Below are 12,608 nucleotides of genomic sequence, written 5' to 3'. Positions count from 1 at the left end.
TCATAGAAATATTAAATGCACTCTGAGACACATGCAGGCTAAACAACTGTAAATCACATGAAATGAAGATAAATACAGCATTTACATTCAAAATGGAACTTTACATATTATCATGGTTAAATGCAAAGATGTCCATCATAGGAAATGTAAACAATTAAAACAAGACAAACTTACCAGAGATATCCAAACATATGCCTAATAAGCCTATCCATTAAATAATCCAGTGAAATAACATCTCAGCTGATCCTGAAAAAATCATACAATTCAGTGATACACAAATTAACCTCACTTTACAATGTAAGTAAAGCAATAATTTACAAACAAAAGGGACAGAAATGTAAAAGATACCATGTATCTTACCAAAATTTAGTGAACATTTTTCTGATTTAAATTCAATCATAGAATGACCCATCATAGAAATATTAAATGCACTCTGAGTTACATGCAAGTTATATAACTGTAAATCACATGAAATGAGGATAAATACAGTATTTACATTCAAAACAGAGCTTTACATAATTATGATTAAATGCAAAGATGACCTTCATAGGAAATTTAAACAAAAATAAGACAAACTTACCTGTGGAATATGTCTGTCAGAACATGGTCTCAACATTCATATGACAAGAATGCATCATGATGATTACTTCAGTGGTCATAGAGAAATTGAGCTTTATACAAGAAAAGCTTCATAGCATAACAATCATCATAGAAAAAGAGAGGAAAAACAAAAGATATACATTTTCTGAAAATTTAAGTTCACTTCTTAGAAACAAAAGTGAAAATGAAACTTTAATTTTACAAGTGTATGACGTCATAATGCATCTATAGGTAGCTCGCTGACTAGAGTGTGTACAGAGATGTACACAGTACGATCAAAAGGTAAGTCCAACCTATTTTTGCACACGACCCTAATTTTTTGCACACGGTCCTTACAGATGATGCAACAGGTATAAAAACGCAGGTAAAACGTATTGATTCTTGTTATAATCTGTCTTGTGTGTGTTATTTGTTATTGTTTTCAGTAAAAAAAATCCAGGTTGTTATTGTTTTCAGTAAAAAATCCAGTTTGAACTGGTTAGGCTAGGCTGGCTAGACTGTGAATGAAAGCGTGACGTCATAATCAAATTCTTGAGTCGCTGACAAAATCGTAGAAGCAGCGTATATAGTATAATGTAAACACAGTGTAAACACCCCGTATTTAGGGGGCTATGTAATGAATTGAACCACTTATCCCGCAAGGATTGTACTGAGTTGACCCACCTAGCCCCTAGGGTTAGGGTTAGGGTTAGGGCTGTACTGAGTTGACCCAGCTATCCCCCCAGACCCCCAATCTGCACTGCCTTGAACCGGCTATCCCCCCAGACCCCCAATCTGCACTGCCTTGACCCGGCTATCCCCCCAGACCCCCAGTCTGCACTGCCTTGACCCAGCCAGCGGCTTAGCCAATCAGAACCCAGCATTTTTGACCTCATTTGCATAAAAAGTGCACTCAGTTGACCCGCCCATCCAGGCTGCTTATACTACTGAGGAGCTATGATTTTCATACTTCACATGTGTGTAACGTGTTTATCTGAACAATAGGGTTCTTTATAAGGGATATATGATTTTCCTTGTACTCTATATGAGTAAAAAAGATTGGGAGAAAGAATAATTTTCCTTTACTCTCCCTGAGTATAAATAATGATCTGTATATAATTTGAAGACAATTAAATTACCAGAGGCTTTACCGAGGGCTATATCATAATTTATTATCTAAATCTGACTGGGTAACCTGTCACCGCGTATTCTTGATAAAAGGGTTCCTATTAATATAGAGAATCAGGGGGCTCGATCTAATAATACCTGACTCTCAAATTAATTCCCCAATTACCTTACCGCTGGTGTACTGATTGTATTTCTACCCTAGCCTTACGTTTTCGTTTTTTTCGTCATCTTCTTTCTTCCCCGACTTCGACTTCTTTCTTCTCCGATTCCCCGCAGCTTTTAGCTGCACTGACTTATAAACCCTTGGAACAATCTATTTCCAAGGGGTGTTAGGTTATTCCATTCTTAGGGTGTGTTCTCTACGTTTCTATTACGTTTCATGTGTATTCCTTGTGACAAGACCTTTCTTTGGGTACCAACAATTTGACCTTTTGACCGTGACCTTTGAGTTTGACCCACTTTTACGCAAAAATTCACAACTTTTACTTTGGTCATATCTTTTGAACAGTAGATACCAGGACATTTATACTTAATATATGTATTTTTTGTGGCAAGACCTTTCATTGAGTACCAACAATCTTGACCTTTTGACCTTGACCTTGGAGATTTCTATTCTTATAAAAAAAATTTTACCTTGGCCATAACTTTTGAAAGGTAATAGGCTAGGGCTTTCATACTTCACATTTGTAATTCCTGTGAGAAGACGCTTCATTGGATACCAAGAACTTTGATCCTTTGACGTTGGAGTTTGACCTACTTTTAAAATACAACCTTGACCATAATTTTTGAAGGGTTAAAACTAGGGCTGTCATACTTCACATATTTAATCCTTGTGACAAGACCTTTCATTTGATATCAAGAACTTTGACCCTTTGACCTTGACCTTGGAGTTTGACAAATTTTTACACAAAAAATCCAAACTTTTACTTTGGCCCTAATTTTCTAACGGTAAATACTAAGAATTTCATATTTTATACATCAAATCGTTGTGGCAAGACCTTTCATTTGAAATTAACAATTTTGGTCTTTTGACCTTGACCTTATGATATACAAACAAAAATTGATGCCTGGATTGGTATATATTTTTTGACCTAATTTCATTGCAAATGATGCAAATAATAAATTTCTAGAATATAAAGAAACTGTAAACCTTTTGTGACGTTCAAAATTCTACCCTTCTGAACCCATCCTTATTATTCTATACAAATATTTTTTACTTGAAATTCCATTTTTGTGCAACTTTGAATAAAAAATTAAAACCTATTCATTTTATTCATTAAAACATGACCCAAGTTACTTTCAAAATTTTTGACAAAAGTTTGTTTGTATCATCTGTCCTTAAAAACGTAAACATTGGTAATAACCTTTGAACAGGTGGTGAAGAAAGAAAACACTTGTAATTTTCTTTGGCGGTGCCATAGCAACCTTTTCCAGTGTTTTCTTGTATTTAAGAACAAGTTGCTGTCCTTTAAAAAAAGGACTGCAATACGTGGACTATATGCATGTGTTTCTAACCGAAATTCAATTTAAGAAAATTTCTAAATGTAGTGAATATTCATGTAGGTTTTCTACAATTATCTGTCAACTTATTACTGATTGTAGTCTCAAAGTTAAATTTTATCTCCCATTAGCCTTCAGTTTTGTCCGTTTAAAAAATTGGGTTTTTTTTATATATGTAATCCATAATGGCTGGGTTTTGACAACTGTTCTGGATTTATACGAAAGAAATCTTTCATGGGAAAAATAGATCTGATGGTTCACGTGTAGAACAGCTCTGTGGTACGCAGATGTTTTCGTCGGAGTCCCCCCTCTATCAAACGGTATTTGGATTGCTGAAATATCAAATATTTTGCAAGCCTTGATGCACAAAACTAATGATGGTGAATTTAAAAGCTAGAACTACTGTAGTCGTTTCTTGTTCAAGTTGTTAAGTTACATGTATCTATATACAGCAAGTTCTTCCTACAGTTTAAAATGCTTGTGACATAGAACCAAAGTTTAATTTGTATATAAAAGTATATGTATTAGAGAGAAATTCGGATCCGCCAATGAATTTATTTATACGATCTGCAGATTGAAAAGCGCGATTTGCCAATGAATGGCAAATTCTAATTCGAATAGGGTGAATTATTTGACGGGCAAGTTGCCTAAGGGGCGAAATCTCTAGCATTCTCGCGCATGCGTGGCCTGTCGTTTGCCCATGGCATCCGGTTAAACCTCGCTTATATATTTACTGCGTGGACCTCAGGGTCCACGCAATAACCCCCATGAATTTTGAAATATTCGTACTAGAATTTCGTAATATCTTACAATTAAAGTTTTTTAACTTGTTCCAGATAAAGACCAACAAGGTCATTTTGAATTTTTGAATTTTATAGTGTATAACCAGATATTGATAATCAAAGATAGTTTTGAATAAAGATCGAAATAATTCTAAAACTGCGCATGCAATGACAAAAGGACAGAGTGTATGATCGGTACAACTACACTAAGTCACAGAAAGGGCATACATAAAGTCCTGATATATTCCTGCTGATAACATATTCACGTTCGCAGTGAAACCTGCTTTGGTCTCTGTTCTTTGTGTAGAAAACATGGCTATTCATTCTACGATCTCGATCCTTTTATTCTGTCTTTCCTCATTGAGTTTGGCCGGTAAGTAAAGTCTGCGACACAGAAGTTTCAAGTGATCAGATGTAAACAAGTTTTCCTCATGTATCTTCAATGACAATGCCTTAAAACTATACCTGCATGTAATATCTAATCCAATGTTATCCAATTTATTGACCTAGATATTACCCCCCAAGGCTCATTTAAGGTTCGTAAATCCTCTGATCACTCGTATGAAATGCTGCTTTAACTCAAGTGATTTTCCAAAAGAAACGTGGTTTACAAATAAAATTAATGTAAACAATTACAGCATAACTTGCGGGGCAAATTTGGACAAAAAAGAAACTTCAACTTGGCAAATTTATAAAGAAAAATTGAAATTTATGTAATTAAGAGTTATCTCTCTTATCAGAGAATCGATGAACCTTAATTGGTCATTTTAATCTTTTTGCAGAGAAGAGATTTCTTTGTAAGTATATTTTTGAATTATAACTTTCGTGATAGATTAACATTTCTCCCATCCACAGTATTTGAGGCCTAGATTCATTTGTCTTGAAACAAAACTCAGATTTCACATATCTTTGTCCCCAACTTTAAACATTTTTAATTTGTTGGGTGAAAGTTTCGAAAGCATGAGGTCTGAAAAAGGGTTTATATATAAAACGTTACCATGATCTCTCACGATTGTATGGCAATCCCTTTTACTTTTTTAGTTGTGAAATAAAAAAAAATTCTTTCAATAAGAAAGATATCTGTCTACCATAGAGAGATATCTCTTTAGCTTATAGAGATATCTTGCTCTGACTAATAGAGATATCACTATAGCTTAGAGAGATATCTCTTTAAACAAAAGAGATATCTCTTTTTGTAAGAGAGATAATGTATCTCTTTTACTTAAAGAGATATCTTTACAAGCTAGAGAGATATCTCTTTCAGCGAGAGAGATATCTCTTAAAGTAAAAGAGTTAACAATATGGCAAGCTCTTTTACTATTTATTCGTAAAAAAATTCTTTCAATATGAGAGATTTCTCTCTAGCATAGCTGATAGCTGATAGAAATATCTCTTTGACTAATAGAGATATCTTTATAGTTTATACCTTAGAGAGAAATCTCTTAAAAAGGATATATATCTCTTTTACTCAGAGAGATATTTCTTTTACTTAGAGGGATATCTTTATAAGCTAGAGAGATATCTCTATAAGCGAGAGAGATTTCTCTTTTTAAGCGATGGACTGAATTTTCTCAACTTATGAAATAATCAACTATATAATATTACCTATTTGTAATCTAGACAACACTGAATAACTTGTCATGTTTAGTAAAGCTATCATGTGGAATATCATGAATATTTCGCAATTTACATGATTTAAATATGCTTTAATGTACATGTACTTCCGTGAATAAAAAGCTTATACTTCCGGTGTTGTAAAGTAGGATTTCCCCCATAGCCAGCTTTCCCCCCTGAAAATCGTACTCTACAGTAGGATTTCCCCCCGAGGAGAAATCTCACACCAGAGCCAAATTTCCCCCTCTTTCTTTCTCAGAGTAAGATTTCCCCCTTTTTATAGTCAATAAATCCACAGCTGCAATATTTTTTTGTGACAAACTGATTTTTAAATGGTCAATGTTTTTCTACTTATCTAGTAAGAATTTCTAAACATAAAATTCTAATCATGGAGTGTCAACCCAAATATTTAGTTTTTTTTTTAAAGAAAAGCACATGTAAATATCCTCAGAATCGATGTTTTAATAGCAAAAATTAGCTCAATATCTCCATTCATTTGTGGAAAAAATAAACATTTTGGAAAATCCTTAAAAATTTAAGAGGTCGTAATTCCATATAAAAAAAGACTTTGAAGCGGAATTAAATGCAAACTCGATTTTAACTTATCATGATACATCCAAAACGAAAAATCAGTTCAATATCTTCAAACATTGAGAAAAAAGTGCGAAAAACCGTTTGGGACAGACAGAGGGACAGCTTAACAGACGGACAGACAAAGAGTAAACCTATAGCCCCCCCCCTCCCCTCGTTACATTCGATTTATTTTATCTAAAAATTGGTTTGACAGTTGCTGAGAAGAATGAGATTTAAAATTTTCACTTGCATTCTTTGTATATGTATGTTCAATAAATCTGGTCACCATTTTGATGAAGTGACACTTGTAGCAATGTGCCAACCATTCCTCCTAAAAAATAAGTAGAGCAATTATATTTTATTGGGGAAAATTAGCTCTAGGGGAAATCGCACTCTATAACTACTATACAGAGAAGGATTCCCCCCTGGAAAATTGACTCCGGTGTGGGATTATCGTATAGGGGAAATCCTACTCTAGAGCCAGTTTTCCTGGGGAGAAATCCTACTCTATAGCCAGTTTTCCGGAGGGGAATTCTACTCTAGAACCAGTTTTCTGTGGGGAAAGATTTAAGGGGAAAGCCTACTCTACAAGACCGGTAAAGGGAGAAGTCATTTCTTTGATTGTATATTGTTTAACGTCCCTCTCGAGAATTTTTCACTCATATGGAGACGCCACCACTTGCCGGTGGAAAGCTGCAAATTTTGTCCTATACTCGGCACTTAGGGTCATTGAGCGGGTAGGGATCTTTTTCGTGCCAGCACCTACTGCGACACGGGACCTCGGTTTATACGGTCTCATCCAAGGGACCGGTCTCCACGTCCCACCGTGGGATTCGAACCCGCGACGTAAGGATTGACTCCTTACTTCGCGAACTCTATCTAGAGCAGACGCTCTAACCACTGCGCCACGCGGGCGACAGAAGTCATTTCAAATGGAATTTAAATAAAATAATTAAGAGAGATATTTCTTTGCAATAAAGAGATATCTCTTTTTGCTTGAGAGATATCTCTTTTAGACACTTTTGAAAGATATCTCTTTCACTTTAAGAGATATCTCTTAAGATAAACTAAGAGAGATATCTCTTTTACTTTGAGAGATATCTCTTTAATTTTGAAAGATATCTCCAAAAGTAAGAGATATCTCTCTAGGTGAAAGAGATATCTCTTTAACCTTCAGAGATATCTCTTTTCACGTAAAAGATATCTCTCAAGCTCAAGGAGAAAGAGATATCTGTTCAAGTGGAAGAGATATCTCTTTTATAAAAAGAGATATCTCTCTTATTTTAAGAAATATCTCTTTCTCATAGAGATTCTCTTAAAAATGAGATATATCTCTTTAACTTGGAAGATATCACTATTTTTAAGAGATATCTCTCTAAAATGAGAGATATCTCTGTACTTTTACGATAAATTTTATTTTCCGAATAAAAAGCAAAAGGGCTTGCCATATTATAACATAGTTGAAAGAGATATCTTTCCTAGTTAGAGAGATATATCTGTTATTTTAAGATAAATTTTATTTAATTTCTGAATAAATAGCAAAAGGGCTTGCCATACGATTGAATACAAGTATAAAATTGATTATGATTTTATATATAAAAATGAAAAGCTTTATTTTGTTACAAATCATAACATTAATTTAGAACTGAATTTCATTTTGCAATTGTCAAATGTCGTTATTTTTTCATTGTGTATCATATACCCAAATGCATGCAACTGAAACAAATTCATCGATCCTAGTGCTTATACTTTTAAATTGTGCAGCAAATTGTTTGCAAATCAAAGAACTTAAAAAAAAAAGAAGATGTTTTGACTTTTAGTTGATCCCATCGAGACATTTGTTAAAGCACAGACCGTATTCGAATCATGGGGTTCTTGGAGTTCCTGCACCGGATATATATGTGGATTGCCGGGTTCTCAGTATCGAACACGAGGCTGTCACCACTGGGCTATGGGATTTATGCGTTTTTCAACCGAGTGTCCGATGTATGGCAAGGAAACCCAATATTGCACGGTCAATTGTTCCGAGTCTACAACCACCTCCTCCTCTGCAGGTATTCCAATATTTGTCTTTAATAATCAACACAAACGTTATGATCCTATACATGTATTGAAGTGATATGATATATTTATATTATTGTAATGTAGATTTGCGTATATACATATGTAACTATGTATACTTAGCTATGTAACATATTGTTCAGATTCTTGAAAGAAAATATATTTAGAAAACTTTAACTTGATTGTTTTATACTTTAAGGTGACTGGGGCCCGTGGGGAGCTTTCTCGGCCTGTGACAAGACGTGCGGCGGTGGTGTTCACATGAGATATAGGGCCTGCCGCATCGGGTCATGCGTAGGAGACTCCTTGCAGTCTTCAACATGCAATTCTCAACACTGTCCTGGTGAGTTTATTTACAGATACTTTTCGTTTTTCTTAGATAATCACCCAGAAACAATCCCAAAAACATTTCAATGCTACCTAGAGAGAATTTATTGCAATAAAGCCTATGGCTGCAGGTTATATAATGAAATTTTCAGCATCGACAACCATCCCTAGCAGCTCAACAATGACAACTGCGGCACCACCAACAACAACTACAAACTGGTGGATAACGTTAACAACTTCTCTAAAACAAGTACACATGGTCACTGTGAGACGATGAAAAATGATTTCAAGGATATTCTGTCACCAAATTAGTGATAAAAACATTGACTTTAATTTACTTTTATCACAATATTACAATCCAAGACAAAGCGTTGAATAAAACGTATAAAAATGCACAGCCTTTCTGTATAATTTCCTTAAAAATACACTCTAAATTCAATTAAGATCCGGTCGCGATAGCCTAGTGGTAGGACGATCGTTTCAGTGAGTGGGAGGTCCCGAGTTCGATTCGCGTTAAGCGTTAAAGCCAAAGACATTTAACATAGGAAGTGACTGTTCTTTGCGAAGCATCAGACACTAGAAGTTAAGTCAAAGGTCTTTTGGATGAATCCTAAAATTCGAGGTTTCATAAGCTTTGACAAAGATCCCTCATTTCTAATTGCTAATTGCCAAATCAAACTTCGTGGCACTTAAGCTCGTCTCTATTTAAATAAAAAAAACTCGAATAGGAAGTCAAACAAAAGACAGTCAAAACATTAAGTTACAATGTACATGTAGTAATTTATAATGGTTGAAAAATATAATAAATCCCATCGATATTGCCTAATATTGAATTAAAGATACCCTGATTTTGATTCAGGGAGAGAGTTTTATGGTTAAAGTATACCTGGAGGATGGATATGTTCTTTAAAATCTATTTTGAATGAAAAAAAAATCTTCAATACCATTCCATAAACAATAAGGAGGAATCTTCAAATATTTGATATTCAATTAATTTGATGGTTATCAACATTGCACACCTATACAACATCATTGACTAAAAATTGGAAAAAAGAACTATCAATATGCTCACGTATTCAATTTGAAACTGACCAATTTATTGAATTCCGTTTATAAAACAGAGACATATAAGCATTTGAAGTTTTTGGAATTATACCTTCTCACATCAACAGGGAATTTATTTTACTTGTATCATAATTACATTTCAGGAAAAAAGTAAAAATGTTTCATTGGCGATTTTTAAAGTTGTGTATTTGTCATTAATGTTCTTTTGAAGATTTTGATTCCATACACAAAAAAAAAAAAAACAAACAAAAACGATAAGCATTAGTACACACACAGAGTGTCAGTAAGGGGTTTAGTACATGATTCCTTAAAGATCATATGCATGTAGATATATTTGACAAAGTGCACTTAGTTTTTTTCCTGTGTGCGTCATGATGACTTTAAATAATGTCTGCTAGTACTGTAACGTCCATCTTTTTCAAATGGTTACTATAACTTCAGTACATCATACAGCACACAGTTCAACAAAGGCACCAACCTCATCACCCCCTGTCTCAAGTACGACTTCACGTCTTTCTACAAATACTTCCGCTGCCACTCAAGTGGGAATAGTGTCTTCTACAAGAGCACCATCAATAGGGACAACTACAATGTTTCCAAATACCACGATATCCCCAACCTCAGGTAATATAAAGATAGGCTTTGCTTTACTTTTGGATGATGAACTATTTCCGTGATTTTTTTTACGTAATTAAATGGTCAATATTACAAAAAAGAAATGAGAACTACATATTTGATCACATAACTCTTGAAACAATAAAAGATCTAATACTTTACAATTTGATCAGGTTTAAGCGAGAGAACTTGCAAAGTTTGTGGTGATTATGAGAATGGAATACCTTGCGACATTCGCAGTATATACATTGGACCAGAGGTAGAGTGTGAGGCAGGAAAAGATTTCTGCATGACGGACATAATCTCTGACGGTTCCGGAAAGGAACAAGTTTTCAAGAGGTCAGTACTCTACAGGTTTTAATGAGATGTCAGTTTAGGACAGAAAGATACTACATTCAATCGCGGCTTATTTGACTGTTTTTTCAACAGGTGCGTGAACGAGGCCGTCTGTAGAACACAGTAGTTATCCCAGACTTCAGACCAGGACTACTGCGTTCAATATGGCAAAGTTGTGGTTAATGGCATGTTCTCCTGTCACTTTTGCTGTACATCTGATGAATGCAATCAAGGATTAGTTCCAGATTCTAGTACCTTCTACACCAGTAGCTGAGATCTTAGTCATTCTGTTTTACTCAGTAAATCTTAAAATTTGTCCATTTAATACTTTTTAAAGAATTTCTAAGAGACACTTTTTTCTGTAAAACTTAAGAAAGGGATATTAAGTTTTTCAAACAAAGTTTTACATTGTCAGCATTAAGATGGTGCTTTTATTATACTTGACTATTTTGTATTAAAAAATATTTAGAATTTCACATGTCTATCAGTACATGTATGTCTTCATTGTGTTTCAATAAGGCAAGGTCAGAAATTTAAATAAGTCATATACCTTTTACTCTTTTATTAGTTTTTTTTTAAAAAAGAAGAAAACAAACAATGAATGACTTAATAAATCCAATATTAAGAATATGAATATTATCTAGGACAAAAATATTGACCCCTTAAACCTTAGAGATCAGATCAGATGACAAGAAGGAGAAATCATCCACTGTCGAACGGGCGCAGTCGCCGTGGACCTTCTGTTTACAGTAGTTTTTATTTCCTTCTGGCTAATATGCTCAGATATCTTTCTTATGAAACCAATTTTAACTTATAAATGTGTAGGAAATATTGTTTTCTAAAGAATCTCTTCATTTATGAATACTGAAAGTTTTCCCTAGTATGTATCTCTCTACTACATGTTTAAATTTGGTGAGAAAAAAATCTTCAACTTAACCTTCATGATGACAGCCAAGAGTAAAATTAGGAAATGCGAAAACTGTCTTTTGTTCCGGTGAACTTGAGTAGTGAAAATAGTATATATATATATATATATATATATATATATATATATATATATATATATATATATATATATATATATATATATCCAAATTCAGATGATAAACTCAAACTTTTATAGACAAATAGAGTTTTACAGTTCATCTGATCAAAGTTTAGCGCCTATCATAAATGTACAATTATGGAGACATTTTATATAAAATGTACAAAATAAAATAATTTGATATAAGTTTCTTTTTACAGTTCAATTTTGGTTTAAACAGATTTATAAAATATTGTTCTTTGGCTTTCCGTAATTGTTCATTTTACTTTTTTATTTTGTAAAAAGGAAATATATAAAAATGTCCTTTGCCACGAGAATTAAAGTGTTCACTACATGGCGTGTTTCTTGTGGTCGGATCCTTAATCTGTTGCTTGTGCACGCGAACACGGTCGGCTAATTTGGTTCCGGTTTGTCCTATACAATTTTCCTCACATGTAGGACACGTCATACAGTATATAAGGTTTTTAGATTTACACGTCATAGGAGATTTAACGTCAAACTTCATTCCGTTTTTAAAAATCAAAGTACTCAGAAGTACAGAGAGCCGGGCTCATTTACAGAGTAGAATGGATTTCTTACATGAATCACGTTTATATTCTGATGAAAAAATTATTTAAAACTATCAAGACACTGACAGTGAGTTTTTCAATCCTAATACCACGGTCCGATTTTGTCAGAATCAGAATTAATCTGGTACCGCAGCTGAATGTAAACAAACAGGCCAGTCTGGTTTCCTCTCCTGCTTTACCTCGTATGTGTAGAGAACTACGGTAACACTGATTATCAAAAATCCTTACGCTAATGAACTATGTTCTTTGACTTATGAAGTTTTCAAAGTCATTACTACTAATGTTTATTTTATATAGATAAAACTTCGTTTTATTTTGTTGCTTTATTTAGCGTTTGTATTATCTCAAAAGCGGTTGAGAGTAAGAACTATATTTTTGCACGTAACTTTGAAATGGCGACTATGGGGTTAACAT

The 12,608-nt window shown here is 33.9% G+C and overlaps 1 protein-coding gene across 1 annotated transcript; it reads left to right on the top strand.

Moving 5' to 3' along the window:
* The first annotated feature begins 860 nt into the window (after positions 1-860).
* LOC134229296 (SCO-spondin-like) lies at positions 861-10,990 on the top strand. Its single transcript, XM_062711012.1, has 6 exons — positions 861-882; positions 7,997-8,230; positions 8,437-8,580; positions 10,071-10,253; positions 10,418-10,583; positions 10,674-10,990. Exons 1-6 carry the CDS (start codon positions 861-863, stop codon positions 10,705-10,707), a joined length of 783 nt encoding a protein of 260 aa, XP_062566996.1. The 3' UTR covers positions 10,708-10,990.
* The last annotated feature ends 1,618 nt before the right edge of the window (positions 10,991-12,608 follow it).

This window comes from Saccostrea cucullata, unplaced genomic scaffold (genome assembly GCF_032062105.1).
Source record: "Saccostrea cucullata isolate Sc308-1 unplaced genomic scaffold, CSIRO_AGI_Scuc_v1 ctg4827, whole genome shotgun sequence".
NCBI lineage: Eukaryota > Metazoa > Mollusca > Bivalvia > Ostreida > Ostreidae > Saccostrea > Saccostrea cuccullata.
Note: the sequence above shows the minus strand (reverse complement) of the source record. Positions and strands in the feature narration are given on the sequence as shown.

Bases quoted from the DNA above. Each gene is read 5' to 3' on its own strand.
- LOC134229296 (XM_062711012.1), top strand. From the start codon at position 861: ATGTACACAGTACGATCAAAAG. The intron at 8,231-8,436 runs GTATTCCAATAT...TTATACTTTAAG, and splicing joins AACCACCTCCTCCTCTGCAG to GTGACTGGGGCCCGTGGGGA. The intron at 10,584-10,673 runs GTCAGTACTCTA...TTTTTTCAACAG, and splicing joins AAGGAACAAGTTTTCAAGAG to GTGCGTGAACGAGGCCGTCT.